Source organism: Heptranchias perlo, chromosome 42 (genome assembly GCF_035084215.1).
Source record: "Heptranchias perlo isolate sHepPer1 chromosome 42, sHepPer1.hap1, whole genome shotgun sequence".
Taxonomy (NCBI): domain Eukaryota; kingdom Metazoa; phylum Chordata; class Chondrichthyes; order Hexanchiformes; family Hexanchidae; genus Heptranchias; species Heptranchias perlo.
Genome location: NC_090366.1, coordinates 14,648,430 through 14,670,692, shown reverse-complemented (window position 1 = coordinate 14,670,692; position 22,263 = coordinate 14,648,430). Strand labels below are relative to the sequence as shown.

The window sequence follows — 22,263 nt, the reverse complement described above, 5'->3', positions numbered from 1 at the left end:
CAACATCACTAAAAAAAAACAGACGATCTGGTCATTTATCACTGTTTGTGGGATCTTGCTGTGCGGCCGCGTTTCCTACATTACAACAGTGATCACACTTCAAAGATACTTCATTGGCTGTAAAGCGCTTTGGGACGTCCTGAGGTGGTGAAAGGGTCGGTATAAATGCAAGATCTTTCTTTCTTTAGATAAAAGACTTTTAATCAGGTCTCAGTGGGGAGATGCCCCCGCCCAACGTGGTCCTGAGCCTTACAGACCAGGGAGGACCAAGGTACCGAACTCGGTCTGGGTTTGGGTTCACTGACCTCAGCCCTTGGCCTCGGAAACCCAGGGTTGGGTAGGGGAGAAACCAGCCCGGATCCCTGCTCCCGATCGCTATCCAGGGAACGCCACCAGAAAACGTGTTGGTCTTTGGATGTCGGGTAAGGGCGGGATAGGGCTGGTCTGCGATGCCCTCCACAGTCGAATACCCTGCCAACCCTCGGGGGCGGGGGGGGGAAGGAGTGAGGCATCGGAGGGCGGATGGGGACAGTGGAACCCGTTATCCAGTGAGAGTCAGTGACTTCTGCAGGAGAGGGGGGAAAACTTAGAAATTCATTGCATCTTCTGCAGGGCGCTGTCCCTCCTCCAGGGCGGCAGGTGGCGCTGTTTCTCCTCCAGGGCGGCGGGTGGCGCTGTCCCTCCTCCAGGGCGGCAGGTGGCGCTGTTTCTCCTCCAGGGCGGCGGGTGGCGCTGTCCCTCCTCCAGGGCGGCAGGTGGCGCTGTTTCTCCTCCAGGACGGTGGGTGGCGCTGTTTTCACCTCCAGGGCGGCAGGTGGCGCTGTTTCTCCTCCAGGGCGGCAGGTGGCGCTGTTTTCTCCTCCAGGGCGGCAGGTGGCGCTGTTTCTCCTCCAGGGCGGCGGGTGGCGCTGTTTTCACCTCCAGGGCGGCAGGTGGCGCTGTTTCACCTCCAGGGCGGCAGGTGGCGCTGTTTTCTCCTCCAGGGCGGCGGGTGGCGCTGTTTCACCTCCAGGGCGGCGGGTGGCGCTGTTTCACCTCCAGGGCGGCGGGTGGCGCTGTCTCTCCTCCAGGGCGGCAGGTGGCGCTGTTTTCTCCTCCAGGGCGGCGGGTGGCGCTGTTTCTCCTCCAGTGCGGCGGGTGGCGCTGTCCCTCTATATCACCAGCGGCCCCTCTTGCCCCTCGCGGCTGCATTGTTGTCGACGGTAGGGGGGGGGGACCGGGCGAGCGAAGCGACGATGGCGGCGACGACGGCGGGGCCGCGGAAAATGGGCGAGGAGAAGCTGAAGGAGATGGAGGCGGAGATGGCGCTGTGAGTGGGAGGGAGGGAGAGTGAGTGTGTGTGTGAGTGATCCGGGGAGGGGGGTGGCGGTTGTGGAGACGGACCGGGACCGGCCTAGGCCCCAAGCCCCGGTCTCAGGCCCGGCCCTCAGCCGCCGAGCGGCTGCTCTCCCCGCCCCTGCAGTACCGCCGGCGACCAGCGGGATCCAGGGCGCTGTCGGCGGCGGCTGGGAACCCTGGAGCCCGCAGCGCCGCCAGCGGCCGCCGTGTGCAACTACACCCTGGGGCACAGTGACCATTGGGATGTGGGAGAGGATCAGGAACAGGAGGCCATTCGGCCCCTCCAGTCTGTACTGCCATTCGATCAGATCATGGCTGATCTTCGACCTCAACTCCACTTTCCCGCCCGATCCCCATATCCCTTGATTCCCCAAGAGTCCAAAAATCTATCGACCTCAGTCTTGAATATACTCAACAACTGAGCATCCACAGCCCTCTGGGGTGGAGAATTCCAAAGATTCACAACCCTCTGAGTGAAGAAATTCCTCCTCATCTCAGTCTTGAATGGCCGACCCCTTATCCTGAGACTATGACCCCTAGTTCTAGACTCTCCAGCCGGGGGAAACAATCTCTCAGCATCTACCCTGTCAAGCCCTCTCAGAATCTTATATGTTTCAATGAGATCACCTCTCATTCTTCTAAACTCCAGAGAGTATCGGCCCATTCTACTCAATCTCTCCTCATAGGACAACCCTCTCATCCCAGGAATCAGTCTAGTGAACCTTCGTTGCACCGCCTCTAAGGCAAGAATATCCTTCCTTAGGTAAGGAGACCAAAACTGTACACAGTACTCCAGGTGAGGTCTCACCAAAGCCCTGTACAATTGTAGTAAGACTTCCTTACTCTTGTACTCCAACCCCCTTGCAATAAAGGCCAACATACCATTTGCCTTCCTCATTGCTTGCTGTACCTGCGTGCTAACTTTCTATGTTTCTTGTACAAGGACACGCAAATCCCTCTGAACACCAACATTTAATAGTTTCTCATCATTTAAAAAATATTCTGTTTTTCTAGTCTTCCTACCAAAGTGAATAACCTCACATTTCCCCACATTATACTCCATCTGCCCCCTTCTTGCCCACTCACTTAACCTGTCTATATCCCTCTGCAGACTCTTTGTGTCCTTACTTTCCCACCTAGCTTTATATCGTCAGCAAACTTGGATACATTACACTCGGTCCCTTCATCTAAGTCATTAATATAGATTGTAAATAGCTGAGGCCCAAGCACTGATCCTTGCGGCACCCCACTGGTTACAGCCTGCCAACCTGAAAATGGGAGAGTGCAATAGCACAGCAAGATCCCACAAATGAGCGGTTTAGTTTTTTTTTGTTGCAGGGAGGAATGTTGGCCTGGGCGGAGGGAAGGGGAAGTAGAAAGGAACCCCACTGCCACTTGCTCTCTGGTGTAGACACACGGCAGCAGACAATTTTGCGCACAGCAAGATCCCACTGCCTGAAAGGGCGGTGGAAGCAGATTCAATAATAACTTTCAAAAAAGGGAATTGGATAAATACTTGAAGGGGAAAATTTTTGCAGGGCCGTGGGGAAAAGTTGGGGTGGGAGGTGAAATGGGGACAAATTGGATAGCTCTTTCAAAGAGCCAGTACAGGCACGATGGGAGGAATGGCCTCCTGTACCATTCAGTGATCCCGAACGCGGCCTGAAGTGGGAATAAATTCAAAACTGATCTTGCGGTAACAATATTTCAGTGGGAATCTGCAGAAGAGTGGGAGCAGTTAGCCTTTCCCTTGTGATCAAATCCCTCCACGGCCTCCCCGCCCCTCCTCCCTATCTCTGTGACCTCCTCCAGCCCCTACGACCCTCCGAGATCTCTGCGCTCCTCCAATTCTGGCCTCTTGCCCATCCCCCGATTCCCATCGCTCCACCATTGGCGGCCGTGCCTTCAGCTGCCTGGGCCCTGAGCTCTGGAATTCCCTCCCTAAACCTCTCCGCCTCTCTCTCTCCTCCTTTAAGACGCTCCTTAAAACCTACCTCTTTGACCAAGCTTTTGGTCACCTGTCCTAATATCTCCTGATGTGGCTCGGTGTTAAGTATTGTCTGATTTACGCTCCTGTGAAGCGCCTTGGGACGTTTTAAGGCGCTGGATAAATGCTTAAATAAACAGACGCTTCACACACTCCCAGTTTGTGTAACGCCCGTCGATCTCTTTCACAGGTTCGAGCAGGAGGTGCTCGGGGCTCCCGTCTCGGCTCCAGCCGTCACCGCGGCAACCGAATCCCCGCCGGTGGCAATAAAACCAGTGCCCATCTCCCGTCCGATCATCGGGACCAACACCTATCGGCAGGTGAAGTGCGGGAGTGAAGGGAAGGGGGGGGTGGTTAAATTGTGTGGTGAGATACGGGGCGTCAGTCTGGAGTCTGCGATTGGTGCAGGAGCAACATTAGGGAGGGTAACAATAGCGTTGTATTCCTCTCCCCCTCCCCCTGCCAATTCCCCTCTAGTGTCGCCAGCTGTTCGACTGTGCAGGGCATCACAGCCATGCCCGATCCTGTCCTCGCCCGACAGGAACAGGAGGAGGCCATTCAGCCCCCTCGAGCCTGTTACACAGGAACAGGAGGAGGCCATTCAGCCCCCTCGAGCCTGTTACACAGGAACTGGAGAAGGCCATTCAGCCCCTCGAGCCTGTCACATAGCCATGATCTGTTGCCCCATTCAGTTAGATCATGGCTGATCTGTACCTCAACTCCATTTACCCGCCTTTGCTCCGTATCCCTCGATACCCTTATGCGACAAAAATCTATCGCTCTCGGTCCTGAAAACACCAATTGACCCCCATCCTCGACTGCCTTTCAGGGGAGAGAGTTCCAGATTCCCACTCCCCTTTGTGTGAGGAAGTGCTTCCCGACATCACCCCTGAACGGCCTGGCTCTGATTTTAAGGTTCTGCCCCCTTGTTCTGGACTCCTCCCACCAGAGGAAATAGTTTCTCTCTATCGACCCTATCGACAGACGCACTGTCCAAAGGGAGTCTCTGGGCAATGATCAGGGGCAGGAACCCTGGCTACTTTCTTCCCCCTCCCTAACCCAGGGGCGCTAAGGCCGATCAAAACCCCCACTCCCACCACACCGGGTGAGATCAGTAACTCAGCAATGACTGGCGGTGGGACCTGCCTTGTTTTAGTGACTCAAACCCACACCAGGGCTCTTCACCTCCCAACGTTAAGGAACCCAAGGCCCCAATTGGAACATAAGAGCGAAAGAAATAGGAGCAGGAGTCGGCCATTCGGCCCCTCGAGCCTGCTCCGCCATTCAATAAGATCGTGGCTGATCTTCGACCTCAACTCCACTTTCCTGCCCGATCCCCATATCCCTTGATTCCCCTAGAGTCCAAAAATACACACGAACATATGAATTAAGAGCAGGAGTAGGCCAGTCGGCCAATTTGATAAGATCATGGCTGACCTGATTGTGACCTCAACCCTACTTTCCTGTCTACCTACTATAACCTTTGACTCCCTTGTTAATCAGGAATCTATCGCTCTCAGTCTTGAATATACTCAACGACTGAGCATCCACAGCCCTCTGGGGTAGAGAATTCCAAAGATTCACAACCCTCTGAGTGGAGAAATTCCTCCTCATCTCAGTCCTAAATGGCCGACCCCTTATCCTGAGACTATGCCCCCAAGTTCTAGACTCTCCAGCCAGGGGAAACAGCCTCTCAGCATCTACCCTGTCAGAATCTTATATGTTTCAATGAGATCACCTCTCATTCTTCTAAACTCCATAAGACCATAAGAGATAGGAGCAGGAGTAGGCCATTCGGCCCCTCGAGCCTGCTCCGCCATTCAATGAGATCATGGCTGATCTGATTTTTACCTCAACTCCACTTTCCCGGCCTTTCCCCATATCGTTTGACTCCCTCGCTGATCAAAAATTTGTCTAACTCAGCCTTGAATGTATTCAATGACTCAGCCTTCACAGCTTTTTGGGGGAAAGAATTCCAAAGATTCACGACCCTCTGGGAGAAGAAATTCCTCCTCATTTCTGTTTTAAACGGGCGACCCCTTATTCTGAGACTATGCCCCCTAGTTTTAGATTCCCCCATGAGGGGTAACATCCTCTGAGCATCTACCCTATCGAGTCCCCTCAGAATCTTGTATGTTTCAATAAGATCTCCTCTCATTCTTCTAAACTCCAATGAGTACAGACCCAACCTGTTCAATCTTTCCTCATAAGACAACCCTTCCATACCCAGAATCAACCTAGTGAACCTTCTCTGAACTGCCTCCAATGCAAGTATGTCCTTCCTTAAATAAGGGCACCAGAACTGTACGCAGTACTCCAGGTGTGGTCTCACCAGCACCCTGTACAGTTGTAGGATGACTTCCCTGCTTTTATACTCCATCCCCCTAGAAATAAGGGCCAATATTCCGTTTGCCTTCCGGATTACCTGCTGCACCTGTATGTTGACTTTTTGTGTTTCATGTACGAGGATATCCAGATCCCTCTGTACTGCAGCATTTTGTAGTATTTCTCCATTCAAATAATATTTTGCTTTTTTATTTTTCCTCCCAAAGTGGACGACTTCACATTTTCCCACATTATATTCCATCTGCCAAATTTTTGCCCATTCGCTTAACCTGTCAATATCCCTTTGCAGACACTTTGTGTCCTCATTGCAACTTGCTTCTCCACCTATCTTTGTATCAGCAGCAAATTTGGCCACAAGACACTCTGTTCCTTCATCCAAGTCATTGATATATATTGTAAATAGTTGAGGCCCCAGCACTGATCCCTGCGGCACCCCACTAGTTACAGATTGCCATTTCGAAAATGACCCTTTTATCCCGACTCTTTGTTTTTTGTTAGTTAGCCAATCCTCTATCCATGCCAGTATATTACCCCCAACACCATGAGCTCTTATCTTGTGCAGTAATCTTTTATGTGGCACCTTATCGAATGCCTTTTGGAAATCCAAAAATACTGCATCCATTGGTTCCCCTTTATCCATCTGCCCGTTACTTCCTCAAAGAACTCTAATAAATTTGTCAGACATGATTTCCCCTTCATAAAACCATGTTGACTCTCCTTGATTGTATTATGAGTCTCCAAATGTCCTGCTACTACTTCCTTAATAATGGATTCTAGCATTTTCCCAATGACAGATGTTAGGCTAACTGGTCTACAGTTACCTGCTTTCTGTCTCACTCCCTTCTTGAATAGGGGTGTTACATTTGCGGTTTTCCAATCCGCTGGGACCTTTCCAGAATCGAGTGAATTCTGGAAGATTACAACCAATGCATCCACTATCTCTGTAGCCACTTCCTTTAAGACCCTCGGATGCAAGCCATCAGGTCCAGGGGACTTGTCAGCCTTTAGACCCATTAGTTTACCTAGTACTTTTTCTCTAGTGATAGTGATTGTTTTTAGTTCCTCCCTCCCCTTTGCCCCTTGATTTTCTACTATTATTGGTATGTTATCAGTGTCTTCTACTGTGAAGACAGATACAAAATATCTGTTCAATTCCTCTGCCATTTCCTTGTTTTCCATTATTATTTCCCCAGTCTCATCCTCTAAGGGACCAATGTTTACTTTAGCTACCCTCTTCCTTTTTATATACTTGTAGAAGCTTTTACTGTCAGTTTTTATATTTCTTGCTAGTTTACTCTCATAATTTATTTTCTCCCTCTTTATTATTCTTTTAGTCATCCTTTGCTGGTTTTTAAAGTTTTCCCAATCTTCGGGCTTACCAGTAATCTTTGCCATGTTGTATGCTTTTTCTTTTAACCTGATACCATCCTTGACTTCCTTAGTTAGCCATGGTTGGTTCACCCTTTTTGTGGAGTCTTTCCTCCTCACAGTGATATATTTTTGTTGCGAGTCATAAAATATCTTTTTAAATGTTTGCCAGTGTTTATCCACCATCACACCATCTAATCTGTTTACCCAGTCCACTTTAGCCAATTCCACCCTCATTCCTTTATAATTGCCCTTATTTAAGTTTAATACAGTAGTTTCAGACCCAAGATCCTCGCTCTCAAACTGGATGTGAAATTCTATCATGTTATGATCACTGCTTCCCAAGGGACCCTTTACTTTGAGATCATTAATTAATCCTGTTTCGTTACCCATTACCAGATCCAAAATGGCCTGTTCCCTGGTTGGTTCCCCGACGTATTGGTCTAAGAAACAGTCCCTAATACACTCGATGAACTCCTCCTCAGGGCTATTTTTGCCAATTTGATTTGTCCAATCTATGTGAAAGTTAAAATCGCCCATGATTATTGCATTACCTTTTTTACAAGCCCTCCTTATTTCCTGATTAATATTTTGCCCTACAGTGTAGCTACTGTTAGGGGGCCGAAATACTACTCCCACCAGTGATTTCTTTCCCTTGCTATTTCTTACCTCCACCCAAATTGATTCGACATTTTGATCTTCTGAGCCGAGATCATTTCTCACTATTATACCAATTTCATCCTTTATTAACAGAGCTACCCCACCACCTTTACCTTTTTTCCTGTCCTTCCGAAATGTTAAATAACCCTGAATATTTAGCTCCCAACCTTGGTCACCTTGCAACCACGTCTCTGTAATGGCCACGAGATCAGACCCATTTGTTTCTATTTGTGCCGTCAATTCATCTATCTTATTACGAATGCTGCGCGCATTCAGATAAAGAACCTTTAATTTTGTCTTTTTCCCATTCTTTCCTACCCCGGCCCCAGAGATACTCCAGAGAGTTTAGGCCCATTCTACTCAATCTGTCTTCATAGGACAACCCTCTCATCCCAGGAATCAATCTAGTGAGCCTTCGTACTCCAGGTGTGGTCTCACCAGAACCTTATAAAATAGCAGCAAGGCTTCCTTACTCTTGCACTCATCAGGACTTTTCCCGGTATCCTGGGCCTTAAACGCACTGGTACCAAGGAACAGATAGCTGGTGACCATTGGCGGCCGTGCCTTCAGTTGCCTGGGCCCTGAGCTCTGGAATTCCCTCCCTAAACCTCTCCGCCTCTCTCTCTCCTCCTTCAAGACGCTCCTTAAAACCTACCTCTTCGACCGAGCTTTTGGTCACCTGTCCGAATATCTCCTCATGTGGCTCGGTGTCAAGCTTTGTCTGATTTACGCTCCTGGGACATTTTAATACGTGAAAGGTGCTGTACAAATGGGAGTTGTTTTATTGACGTGTGGTGGGAGTGGGGAGGGAGTTGGAATCTTGCTGTGCGCCGAATGGCTGCCGCGTTTACCCACGTAGCGACAGTCACTGCCCCTTTTTTAAGCCGTCGGTGGGACGTGAGCTGTTGTGATGCTGAGAGAGAGAGAGGAGGGTGGATGCGAGAAACACTGTTCCGATTCTCTGGGACTGCGCCCCTTAATGCCGCGATGGATTATAACCGCGTGCTTCTCTCCTGCCCGCAGATCCAGCAGAGCCTGGAGGCACGTGCCGCAGCCACTGTGATGCCGCCAGTCGTAGGGCCTCCGTCGCCTTTCGTCGGACCAGGTTTGTCCTCCCAACTCTTGGCCATCCTCCGCTCCACCATCGGCGGCCGTGCCTTCAGCTGCCTGGGCCCTAAGCTCTGGAATTCCCTCCCTAAACCTCTCCGCCTCTCTCTCTCCTCCTTTAAGATGCTCCTTAAAATCTCCCTCTTTGACCGAGCCTTTGGTCACCTGTCCTAATATCTCCTTATGTGGCTCGGTGTCAAATTCTGTCTGATTTACGCTCCTGTGAAGCTCCTCGGGACGTTTTACTACCTTAAAGGCGCTGTAGAAATGGGAGTTGTTGTTGGTAGTTGATGCTGACTTCCGGGTGGATCAGACAGCGGAGATTTATTGACCCCTCCCCCCCACTATCCGGGGCAGGGAGGGGCAGGGAGGGGTGCGGAGGGGCAGGGAGGGGTGCGGAGACACTGGTCGTGTTTGCAAAGTTCTTTTGGGGGAGAAACACGGACGGGAATTTTTCACGGTTTAATGAAAAAAAGACAGGACGAATATTTCTGTCGCACCGACACATCCTCAGGACGTCCCAAAGCGCTTCGCAGACAATGAAGTACTTTTTTTTGAAGTGTGCTCACTGTTGTAATGTAGGAAACGCGGCAGCCGATTTGCGCACAGGAAGATCCCACAAACAGTGATGTGATAAATGACCAGATCATTTTTAGTGATGTCGGTTGAGGGATAAATATCGGCCCCAGGACACCGGGGAGAACTCCCCCCTGCTCTTCTTCAAAATAGTGGCCGTGGGATCTTTTACATTCACCTGAGAGGGGCACACGGGGACCTCGGTTTAACATGTCATCCGAAAGACGGCACCTCCGACAGTGCAGCGCTCCCTCAGTGCTGACCCTCCGACAGTGCGGCGCTCCCTCAGTACTGACCCTCCGACAGTGCGGCGCTCCCTCAGTGCTGACCCTCCGACAGTGCGGCGCTCCCTCAGTGCTGACCCTCCGACAGTGCGGCGCTCCCTCAGTGCTGACCCTCCGACAGTGCGGCGCTCCCTCAGTGCTGACCCTCCGACAGTGCGGCGCTCCCTCAGTGCTGACCCTCCGACAGTGCGGCGCTCCCTCAGTGCTGACCCTCCGACAGTGCGGCGCTCCCTCAGTGCTGACCCTCCGACAGTGCGGCGCGCCCTCAGTGCTGACCCTCCGACAGTGCGGCGCGCCCTCAGTGCTGACCCTCCGACAGTGCGGCGCTCCCTCAGTGCTGACCCTCCGACCGTGCGGCGCTCCCTCAGTGCTGACCCTCCGACAGTGCGGCGCTCCCTCAGTGCTGACCCTCCGACAGTGCGGCGCTCCCTCAGTACTGCCCCTCCGACAGTGCGGCGCTCCCTCAGTACTGCCCCTCCGACAGTGCGGCGCTCCCTCAGTACTGCCCCTCCGACAGTGCGGCGCTCCCTCAGTACTGCCCCTCCGACAGTGCGGCGCTCCCTCAGTACTGCCCCTCCGACAGTGCGGCGCTCCCTCAGTACTGCCCCTCCGACAGTGCGGCGCTCCCTCAGTACAGACCCTCCGACAGTGCGGCGCTCCCTCAGTGCTGACACTGGGGAGTGTCGGCCTGGATTATGGGGCTCGAGTCTCTGGAGTGGGGGCTCGAACCCACACCTTCTGACTCAGAGGCGAGAGGAAGAGAGAGACCCACTGAGCCAGGGCTGACAGTTGTTGCAGAGAGGAAGGGTGTGTGTTATATCTTCTATCGAGAGATCTAATCTTCATGCGAGTGTCACAGTCACAGGGCACAATGTGCCAAGGCAGCAATAGTGTCCCGCTCTGCTTTTAAATCACTTCCTTTCTCTCTCTCTCCACAGCAATGGCTCCCCCCAGACAAGCTCCCATTGTCCGGCCGGTGTTCGTTCCGCATGTATTGCAGAGACCGGGTGGGTAAACATTTCCCTGCGTCAATTCTCCGTGGTCATTGGAACCAGCATGTTATCAGGACAACAAATCGTCCTTCAGTGTGTGACGGTCTTAATACATCCCCTACAACTGCCAATCCCAGTGACAGACCTGTCCCCACCCGTACTGTACCCCAGTGTTATACAGTGACAGACCTGTCCCCACCAGTACTGTACCCCAGTGTTATACAGTGACAGGCCTGTCCCCACCATTATTGTACTCCAGTGTTATACATTCCCGGGTATCTGTTATATAAACCCCCCGAGCCCCTCAATTAGATTCCAGTCTGTAACTCACTCCCGGGTATCTGTTATTCTATATATAAACCCCCCGAACCCCTCGATTAGATTCCAGTCTGTAACTCACTCCCGGGTATCTGTTATTCTATATATAAACCCCCCGAACCCCTCGATTAGATTCCAGTCTGTAACTCACTCCCGGGTATCTGTTATTCTATATATAAACCCCCCCGAACCCCTCGATTAGATTCCAGTCTGTAACTCACTCCCGGGTATCTGTTATTCTATATATAAACCCCCCGAACCCCTCGATTAGATTCCAGCCTGTAACTCACTCCCGGGTATCTGTTATTCTATATATAAACCCCCCGAACCCCTCGATTAGATTCCAGTCTGTAACTCACTCCCGGGTATCTGTTATTCTATATATAAACCCCCCGAACCCCTCGATTAGATTCCAGTCTGTAACTCACTCCCTGGTATCTGTTATTCTATATATAAACCCTCCCGAACCCCTCGATTAGATTCCAGCCTGTAACTCACTCCCGGATATCTGTTATTCTATATATAAACCCCCCGAACCCCTCGATTAGATTCCAGCCTGTGACTCACTCCCGGGTATCTGTTATTCTATATATAAACCCCCCTGATAGAATGAAGTGATTGTGACGTTGCCTTGTGTGTGGGAGTGACGCCTCTTCTTGTCCCCTCTCTAGGTGGTCCCAGGATCCCTCCGATGAGACCCCCTCCTCCCCCGCCGTTGATGGGCCCTCCCATGCGCACCCCTCCACCACTGATGATGGGACACCCGATGGCCCCTCCACCTCCGATGGGACCGATGCATCCTGTGCGCTACTCCAATGTGAGTGTGTGGTCCTCGGCCGGACCCCGAGGAGGGGAGTCCAGGCCGGTGGGAGCCCCCTGTAGAAAGTAACAAGTATCGCAACAAACTGCACCTGTTGCAGTCTTCAGTTTTAGCACCAGTGTCCCCCCTGGACCCCGGGGAGTCTGGCGACCCCTGGGACCCCGGGGAGTCTGGCGACCCCGGGGAGTCTGGCGACCCCTGGGACCCCGGGGAGTCTGGCGACCCCTGGGACCCCGGGGAGTCTGGCGACCCCTGGGACCCCGGGGAGTCTGGCGACCCCTGGGACCCCGGGGAGTCTGGCGACCCCTGGGACCCCGGGGAGTCTGGCGACCCCTGGGACCCCGGGGAGTCTGGCGACCCCTGGGACCCCGGGGAGTCTGGCGACCCCTGGGGAGTCTGGCGACCCCTGGGACCCCGGGGAGTCTGGCCCCTCGTCCATTCAGCGTGTGCATCACACTCGTAGTTCAGGTGTGCTGCAGGGAGAGTTACTCGGGAGCCACAGGTAGGGTCGAGTCCGTATTGCCAGCAAAGAGTAGCTGAAAAGATCAGGCTGTTTTTTTTAAAAACAGGGTTCCTTGACTTATAAACAGGCCTAGAGTACAAAAGCAAGGAAGTTATACTAAACCCTTTATAAATCACCGGTTAGGCCTCAGCTGGAGTATTGTCTCCAATTCTGGGCACCGCACTTTAGGAAGGATGTCAAGGCCTTGGAGAGGGTGCGGAGGAGATTTACCAGAATGGGACCAGGGATGAGGGACTTCAGTTATGTGGAGAGACTGGAGAAGCTGGGATTGTTCTCCTCAGAGCAGAGAAGGTTAAGGGGAGATTTAATCGAGGGGTTCAAAATCATGAAGGGGTTTTGATAGAGTAAATAAGGAGAAACTGTTTCCAGTGGCAGGAGGGTCGGTAACCAGAGGACACGGATTTAAGGTAATTGGCAAAAGAACCAGAGGGGGAGATGAGGAGAATGTTTTTTTACGCAGCGAGTTGTTCTGATCTGGAATGCGCTGCCTGAAAGGACGGTGGAAGCAGATTCAATAATAACTTTCAAAAGGGGAATTGGATAAATACTTGAAGGGGAGAAATTTGCAGGGCTACAGGGGAAAGAGCAGAGGGGAGTGGGACTAATTGGATAGATCTTTCAAAGAGCCAGCACAGGCACAATGGGCCGAATGGCCTCATCCTGTGCTGTAAGATTCTATGATAATCAGGTGGAAGTAACTTGGATTTTAAACTGTAGACTGAAGAAGATTGAGGTAGATGGGGAGTTCCATCGTTTAAAGGGAAGAGTTTAGAGCAGCGAAAACACATTGAGTCTTACTTTTAACAAAGAAGAGTAGGACGGGGAATATCCTGCACTATTTATCCAGGGTCTCTCCGATGGGGAATATCCTGCGGTATTTATTGGCCAATGCTAATGGTTTCTCTCCTCCCACAGGTCAGCCACCTTCCTCCCTTAATGCCCGTACACCCGCCCGTGTTGCAGCCAGTACCCAAAGTGAACCTGACCATTATCCAGGCAGCACCCACAGTCTACCGTGCTCCGCCCATCAAACCCAAAGAGGTAAGTGCCAGTACGTGATTACCCAGTGCTTGTGTTGGTTTCACCGCTGCTCTGAATGGGTTCACGGTTAAAGCTCGATCCAGTTCTCTCCCTGTCCCCCCCGCCGCGGCCTCCCCCCTCGCCCCCGCCGCGGCCTCCCCCCTCGCCCCCGCCGCGGCCTCCCCCCTCGCCCCCGCCGCGGCCTCCCCCCTCGCCCCCGCCGCGGCCTCCCCCCTCGCCCCCCGCCGCGGCCTCCCCCCTCGCCCCCCGCCGCGGCCTCCCCCCTCGCCCCCCGCCGCGGCCTCCCCCCTCGCCCCCCGCCGCGGCCTCCCCCCTCGCCCCCGCCGCGGCCTCCCCCCTCGCCCCCCGCCGCGGCCTCCCCCCTCGCCCCCGCCGCGGCCTCCCCCCTCGCCCCCGCCGCGGCCTCCCCCCTCGCCCCCCGCCGCGGCCTCCCCCCTCGCCCCCGCCGCGGCCTCCCCCCGTGAAGGATTCACTGATCTCTCTTCCCCCTCTCCCTCCCCCCGTGACGGATGCACTGATCTCTCTTCCCCCTCTCCCTCCCCCCGTGACGGATGCACTGATCTCTCTCCCTCTGCCCGTGAGGGATGCACTGATCTCTCTCCCCCTCCCCGTGAGGGATGCACTGATCTCTCTCCCTCTCCCCGTGAGGGATGCACTGATCTCTCTCCCTCTCCCCGTGAGGGATGCACTGATCTCTCTCCCTCTCCCCGTGAGGGATGCACTGATCTCTCTCCCTCTCCCCGTGACGGATGCACTGATCTCTCTCCCCCTCCCCGTGAGGGATGCACTGATCTCTCTCCCTCTCCCCGTGACGGATGCACTGATCTCTCTCCCTCTCCCCGTGAGGGATGCACTGATCTCTCTCCCCCTCCCCGTGAGGGATGCACTGATCTCTCTCCCTCTCCCCGTGAGGGATGCACTGATCTCTCTCCCTCTCCCCGTGAGGGATGCACTGATCTCTCTCCCTCTCCCCGTGAGGGATGCACTGATCTCTCTCCCTCTCCCCGTGAGGGATGCACTGATCTCTCTCCCTCTCCCCGTGAGGGATGCACTGATCTCTCTCCCTCTCCCCGTGAGGGATGCACTGATCTCTCTCCCTCTCCCCGTGAGGGATGCACTGATCTCTCTCCCCCTCCCCGTGAGGGATGCACTGATCTCTCTCCCTCTCCCCGTGAGGGATGCACTGATCTCTCTCCCTCTCCCCGTGAGGGATGCACTGATCTCTCTCCCTCTCCCCGTGAGGGATGCACTGATCTCTCTCCCTCTCCCCGTGACGGATGCACTGATCTCTCTTCCTCTCCCCGTGAGGGATGCACTGATCTCTCTCCCTCTCCCCGTGACGGATGCACTGATCTCTCTCCCTCTCCCCGTGAGGGATGCACTGATCTCTCTCCCTCTCCCCGTGAGGGATGCACTGATCTCTCTCCCTCTCCCCGTGACGGATGCACTGATCTCTCTCCCTCTCCCCGTGAGGGATGCACTGATCTCTCTCCCTCTCCCCGTGACGGATGCACTGATCTCTCTCCCCTTCCTCTCTCCCTGTAGATCGAGGTCCCGGAACAGCACCTCCCGCCCCTGCTGGAGGAGAAGGACATGCTGCCATTGGACGACAGCCTGATCGGACCCAGCATGCCAGAGATCGAGCCTCCACACCTTGAGGTAAGATGGGGGAGTAACCCTGATCAGCGTATGGCACTGCGATGCTGGGGAGAGTGCAGTCCCAGCGGCAGGCTGAGGGGCGGGGGGTTGGGGAGATTTAAATTGGTGGGGGTGGGTGGGTAGCACAGTGCCCCTGGGTTAAAGAGAGGGGGAAATCAGACAGGGTTCCTGCTCCTGATCACTGTCCAGTGACCCCTGGGTTAAAGAGAGGGGGAAATCAGACAGGGTTCCTGCTCCTGATCACTGTCCAGTGACCCCTGGGTTAGAGAGAGGGGGAAATCAGCCAGGGTTCCTGCTCCTGATCACTGTCCAGTGACCCCTGGGTTAGAGAGAGGGGAAATCAGCCAGGGTTCCTGCTCCTGATCACTGTCCAGTGACCCCCTGGGTTAGAGAGAGGGGGAAATCAGCCAGGGTTCCTGTGATGCCCTACATAGTGCAATAGCCTGCACATGAATCCTTCAGGACACCCAAGCTCGATGCTTTATCCCAAACCAGGTCAACACCCCCTCCTGATCCAGTGTGACCTTCCCCACTCTTGCTCCAGCCTATCGGAAGTCGTGCCTGGGACATCCGCTATTTGGCTGAACGGCCTCCCAAATCCGCCTGTGTCTGAGAGAAGGCTCGGTCCGAGAGGGTGAAAGCTGCAGCTGACTCGCCCAACCCAGACCCACCTCACAGAGGAGAGACCTTTACCCCTGCCAAGTCAGTCATTGAGTTTTCAAGTTAGTGCAGGTCCTGATCTAAATGGATCTCTGACTCACACTGTTAGACCAAGGCTCTGATTTACTTGCTTTTTTCTCAGGTTGGGGAGGTAATAACAGAAGATAAAAAGAGAAACAAGCAGGAGAAGGCAAAACGATGCATTCGAACAGCAGCTGGGATTTCCTGGGAGGATCCAAGTCTGCTGGAATGGGAGCACGGTCAGTCTGTTCTTCTGTGCACAGCCTGACACCGTCCTATAGATCTCACTCACACCGTCCGATAGATCTCACACACACCGTCCGATAGATCTCACGCACACCGTCCGATAGATCTCACGCACACCGTCCGATAGATCTCACGCACACCGTCCGATAGATCTCACCCGCACCGTCCGATAGATCTCACGCACACCTTCCGATAGATCTCACGCACACCGTCCGATAGATCTCACCCACACCGTCCGATAGATCTCACCCACACCGTCCGATAGATCTCACGCACACCGTCCGATAGATCTCACCCACACCGTCCGATAGATCTCACGCACACCGTCCGATAGATCTCACGCACACCGTCCGATAGATCTCACGCACACCGTCCGATAGATCTCACTCACACCGTCCGATAGATCTCACTCACACCGTCCGATAGATCTCACGCACACCGTCCGATAGATCTCACTGACACCGTCCGATAGATCTCACCCACACCGTCCGATAGATCTCACCCACACCGTCCGATAGATCTCACACACCGTCCGATAGATCTCACACACCGTCCGATAGATCTCACGCACACCGTCCGATAGATCTCACCCGCACCGTCCGATAGATCTCACCCGCACCGTCCGATAGATCTCACCCGCACCGTCCGATAGATCTCACGCGCACCGTCCGATAGATCTCACGCGCACCGTCCGATAGATCTCACGCACCGTCCGATAGATCTCACGCACACCGTCCGATAGATCTCACGCGCACCGTCCGATAGATCTCACGCGCACCGTCCGATAGATCTCACGCACCGTCCGATAGATCTCACGCACACCGTCCGAAACATCTCACGCACACCGTCCGATAGATCTCACGCACACCGTCCGATAGATCTCTCGCACACCGTCCGATAGATCTCACTCACACCGTCCGATAGATCTCACTCACACCGTCCGATAGATCTCACGCACCGTCGGCCCCGTCTCTCTCGCACGCCCCATAGGAAAGAAATAGTTTACATTTCTACAGCGTCTTTCACCACCTCAGGACGTCCCAAAGCGCTTTACAGCCAATGAAGTACTTTTTTTTGAAGTGTAGTCGCTGCCGTAATGTAGAGAAACGCAGCTGCCAATTTGCGCACAGCAAGATCCCACAAACAGCAATGAGATAATGACCAGATGATCTGTTTTAATGGTGTTGGTTGGGAGGGAATATGTTAACAAAGCATGTAAAAGCATTGTGAAATAATCAGTTCTTCCGTTTCAGACGATTTCCGAATTTTCTGTGGCGATCTGGGCAACGAGGTGAACGACGACATCCTGGCTCGAGCGTTCGGCAAGTACCCGTCCTTCTTAAAGGCCAAAGTCATCCGTGACAAGAGGACGGGGAAGACCAAAGGCTACGGCTTCGTCAGCTTCAAGGACCCCAACGACTACGTCCGAGCGATGAGGGAGATGAACGGTGAGTCAGCACAAGCTTTCGGGTTCAAAACAACCCTGTCCAGCTCCTCCCTGCCCTGCGGGATATCGCTATCGAATAACCGGGGGGAGAGTTACAGGCTGGAATCTAATCGAGGGATTCGGGGGGTTTATATATAGAATAACAGATACCCGGGAGTGAGTTACAGGCTGGAATCTAATCGAGGGGTTCGGGGGGTTTATATATAGAATAACAGATACCCGGGAGTGAGTTACAGGCTGGAATCTAATCGAGGGGTTCGGGGGGTTTATATATAGAATAACAGATACCCGGGAGTGAGTTACAGACTGGAATCTAATCGAGTGGTTCGGGGGGTTTATATATAGAATAACAGATACCCGGGAGTGAGTTACAGGCTGGAATCTAATCGAGGAGTTCGGGGGGTTTATATATAGAATAACAGATACCCGGGAGTGAGTTACAAGCTGGAATCTAATCGAGTGGTTCGGGGGGTTTATATATAGAATAACAGATACCCGGGAGTGAGTTACAAGCTGGAATCTAATCGAGTGGTTCGGGGGGTTTATATATAGAATAACAGATACCCGGGAGTGAGTTACAAGCTGGAATCTAATCGAGGGGTTCGGGGGGTTTATATATAGAATAACAGATACCCGGGAGTGAGTTACAGACTGGAATCTAATCGAGTGGTTCGGGGGGTTTATATATAGAATAACAGATACCCGGGAGTGAGTTACAGACTGGAATCTAATCGAGTGGTTCGGGGGGTTTATAGATAGAATAACAGATACCCGGGAGTGAGTTACAGGCTGGAATCTAATCGAGGAGTTCGGGGGGTTTATATATAGAATAACAGATACCCGGGAGTGAGTTACAAGCTGGAATCTAATCGAGTGGTTCGGGGGGTTTATATATAGAATAACAGATACCCGGGAGTGAGTTACAAGCTGGAATCTAATCGAGTGGTTCGGGGGGTTTATATATAGAATAACAGATACCCGGGAGTGAGTTACAAGCTGGAATCTAATCGAGTGGTTCGGGGGGTTTATATATAGAATAACAGATACCCGGGAGTGAGTTACAAGCTGGAATCTAATCGAGTGGTTCGGGGGGTTTATATATAGAATAACAGACACCCGGGAGTGAGTTACAGACTGGAATCTAATCGAGGGGTTCGGGGGGTTTATATATAGAATAACAGATACCCGGGAGTGAGTTACAGACTGGAATCTAATCGAGGGGTTCGGGGGGGTTTATATATAGAATAACAGATACCCGGGAGTGAGTTACAGGCTGGAATCTAATCGAGGGGTTCGGGGGGGTTTATATATAGAATAACAGATACCCGGGAGTGAGTTACAGGCTGGAATCTAATCGAGGGGTTCGGGGGGTTTATATATAGAATAACAGATACCCGGGAGTGAGTTACAGGCTGGAATCTAATCGAGGGGTTCGGGGGGTTTATATATAGAATAACAGATACCCGGGAGTGAGTTACAGACTGGAATCTAATCGAGGGGTTCGGGGGGGGTGGTGTGCCCCTGTAAGATGCCAAGATTGGGCCCGTCGGCCGGGGACAGTGAGTTTGCGGGGCTGAGCACCAATATCAGGGCGGGGGGGTAGTGGGGGTCTCAGAAATGACACAGCGTTTAAACCCCAGGCCGGCTGCTGATCCCTGCTTGTCCCCCTTTTCTCCAGGGAAGTACGTGGGCAGTCGCCCCATCAAGTTACGGAAGAGCATGTGGAGAGACAGGAACATGGACGTGGTGCGGAAGAAACAGAAAGAGAAGAAAAAGTTGGGTCTGCGGTGAGCGATCGTCGTGGGGGGTGGGGGCGCAGGGGAATGTGGGGGGTCCCACCGGCGGGACGAGGAGCCCCCCCACCTCCCCCCTGCCCCCCGAACCTGCGGCCGCTCGGGCTGGTCACTTGGACACTGAGTCAGGGCTCACCAAGAGCCTGGGACTTACAGACAGCGTGTGAAGTTCTCTCTCACCTTCTCTCTGTCTTGTCTAAAAAGAAAATGTTCGTCCTTCGCTTTTTACAACTGGTTTTAGACGAGGAGCTCAACATTATACAGATCATCGATGGGACTCATCACTGGACTAACGAGAGGGGTCTAGGAGTGGGCACACTCCCCTAACAGTGCAGTGGACTCTTTCACACTCGCACACGCACTCACACTTACGCACGCACTCACACTCACGCACGCACTCACACTCATACTTGCACACGCACTGACACTCGCACTCGCACCATCCCCAACACTCATTTTGACTTGTACATCTCGCAATTTGTTGGATAGCAATATATTGTTTTTCTGTGAATTCCCAACCTCGCCTCTTTCTTTGCGTGTGGGCGGTTTGTTTCCCGGTGCGGTTTGGGAACGCCGGGCGTCCATGCGGAGTGGACTGGGCGCTGCGGTGGGTTCCCTCGCCGAGGGTGGCCGTGCAGGAGAATCTCTCTCGCAGCCAGCTGCGTGGCCCGAAGTCCGCTCGCTACCCCCCCCCCCCCCCCCCCACCGATTGGGGGTCCTCGGCAGAAAGCTGTGGGCAAATTGGCCCTCAGTCAAAGGGGGACAGACCGAGGAGCAGATCACTGAAGCTTACAGAGAATTACATCGAATGCACAGCACAGAAACAGGCCATTCGGCCCGACTGGTCTATCCCGGTGTTTATGCTCCACACGAGCCTCCTCCCTCCCTACTCCATCTCACCCTATCACCATATCCTTCTATTCCTTTCTCCCTCATGTGTTTATCCAGCTTCCCCTTAAATCCATCTACACTATTCACCTCAACTACTCCTTGTGGGAGCGAGTTCCACATTCTCACCACTCTCTGGGTAAAGAAGTTTCTCCTGAATTCCCTATTGGATTTATTAGTGACTATCTTATATTTATGGCCCCCGAGTTCTGGTCTCCCCCACAGGTGGAAACATTTTCTCTACGTCTACCCTATCAAACCCTTTCATAATCTTAAAGACCTCTATCAGGTCACCCCTCAGCCTTCTCTTTTCTAGAGAAAAGAGCCCCCAGCCTGTTCAGCCTTTCCTGATAGTTATAACCTCTCAGTTCTGGTGTCATCCTTGTAAACCTTTTTTGCACCGTCTCCAGTGCCTCTATATCCTTTTTTATAATATGGAGACCAGAACTGTGCACAGTGCTCCAAGTGTGGTCTAACCAAGGTATATGGAGAGCAGAACTGTGCACAGTGCTCCGAGTGTGATCTAACCAAGGTATATGGAGAGCAGAACTGTACACAGTGCTCCAAGTGGGGTCTAACCAAGGTTTGATACAAGTTTAACATAACTTGTCTGCTTTTTAATTCTATCCCTCTGGAAATGAACCCCAGTGCTTGATTTGCCTTTTTTTATGGCCTTATTAACCTGCATCACTACTTTCAGTGATTTGTGTATCTGTCCCCCCAGATCCCTCTGCTCCTGTACCCCATTTAGACTCCTATTATCTGAGCAGTGTGTGGCCTCCTTATTCTTCTTCCCAAAATGTACCACCTCACACGTCCCCGTACTGAAATTCATTTGCCGTTGACACGTCCATTCTGCAAGTTTACTAACGCCTCGTATTTTGTCGCCGTTTTCTCGGTATTGAGTACACCTCCTAATTTAACCCGCACCGGTGTGAAATGCGCAGCACCGATCCTTCTGCTGCCTCGCCACTTTGCCGTCCCATCCTGTGAACAATCAGCCAAGAGCCTGGGGCTACGCGGCTGGCCGGTTTCTCGCAGCTCGACTGGGCTCAGTCTGAAACCCAGCAGACGGCACCGACTTCTGAGAGAAAAAAAGGAGACTCTTGCTTTTTTGCAGCGCCTGTTGCCTTCCCTTCGAGGCCGCAGTCGTTCCGGTGAGAAATGGTTTGGGGAAATTGCGGGGACCTGCAGCACTGCAGTGCCACCACTGGAGGCCAATGGGGCGCGCTATATGCCCACTGGAGACCCACAATCTGCATTTATATAGCGCCTTTCACGGCCTCAGGACGTCCCTCAGCGCTTTGCAGCCGATGAAGTAGTCTCGGAGTACCGTCACCTTTGTATGTCCTTGTGTGCTCTTTCAAAGAGCTAGCACGGGCACGATGGGCCGAATGGCCACCTTCTGTGCTGTATGATTCTGTGACGGGGGTGAGATCAGCTGTGATATCCCCACAGTTCCCTGGCGATGATCATTGACCCCCCCCCCCCCCCCCGCCCCGAGTGGGGTATCGGGACAGTGCGGAGGAGGTTTTCCTGCTTATCGACCTATCTGGTGATCAGTGAGGTTACTGCCCGTCTGTCTGGAACTGTCTGTCCCTAACATTCTGTCTGTGTACTCAGTAATCAGTTGCCAGGCAAGTAACTCACAGTGCACAAGAACACAGGCACACTGTCTGTTTACAGGTGGACGGAGTCTGTCCATGTCTGGGTTCTGAGATAGACAGATAACCAACTGCAGTGATGAACCGAGCAAAAAAATCAACATATTTATAACAGAATACAAACTGAAGAGGCATAGGCTGGTCGAACTGTGCGGTGCAGCAACTATTTCAAAAACAAGTACAGCACGGGTTAGATACAGAGTAAATCTCCCTCTACACTGTCCCATCAAACACTCCCAGGGCAGGTACAGGGTTAGATACAGAGTAAAGCTCCCTCTACACTGTCCCATCAAACACTCCCAGGGGCAGGTACAGGGTTAGATACAGAGTAAAGCTCCCTCTACACTGTCCCATCAAACACTCCCAGGGCAGGTACAGGGTTAGATACAGAGTAAAGCTCCCTCTACACTGTCCCATCAAACACTCCCAGGGCAGGTACAGGGTTAGATACAGAGTAAAGCTCCCTCTACACTGTCCCATCAAACACTCCCAGGGCAGGTACAGGGTTAGATACAGAGTAAAGCT

At 52.9% G+C, this 22,263-nt stretch overlaps 1 protein-coding gene across 1 annotated transcript; it reads left to right on the top strand.

Moving 5' to 3' along the window:
- Positions 1 to 1,185: 1,185 nt before the first annotated feature.
- On the top strand, positions 1,186 to 19,697 carry rbm42 (RNA binding motif protein 42). The gene is made up of 10 exons (XM_067975400.1): positions 1,186 to 1,309; positions 3,516 to 3,645; positions 8,723 to 8,804; positions 10,605 to 10,673; positions 11,648 to 11,793; positions 13,235 to 13,360; positions 14,906 to 15,019; positions 15,822 to 15,939; positions 17,200 to 17,394; positions 19,072 to 19,697. Exons 1-10 carry the CDS (start codon positions 1,236 to 1,238, stop codon positions 19,182 to 19,184), a joined length of 1,167 nt encoding a protein of 388 aa, XP_067831501.1. The 5' UTR covers positions 1,186 to 1,235; the 3' UTR covers positions 19,185 to 19,697.
- Positions 19,698 to 22,263: the final 2,566 nt, after the last annotated feature.

Bases quoted from the DNA above. Each gene is read 5' to 3' on its own strand.
- rbm42 (XM_067975400.1), top strand. From the start codon at position 1,236: ATGGCGGCGACGACGGCGGGGCCGCGGAAAATGGGCGAGGAGAAGCTG. The intron at 10,674-11,647 runs GTGGGTAAACAT...TCCCCTCTCTAG, and splicing joins GCATGTATTGCAGAGACCGG to GTGGTCCCAGGATCCCTCCG. The intron at 13,361-14,905 runs GTAAGTGCCAGT...CTCTCCCTGTAG, and splicing joins CGCCCATCAAACCCAAAGAG to ATCGAGGTCCCGGAACAGCA.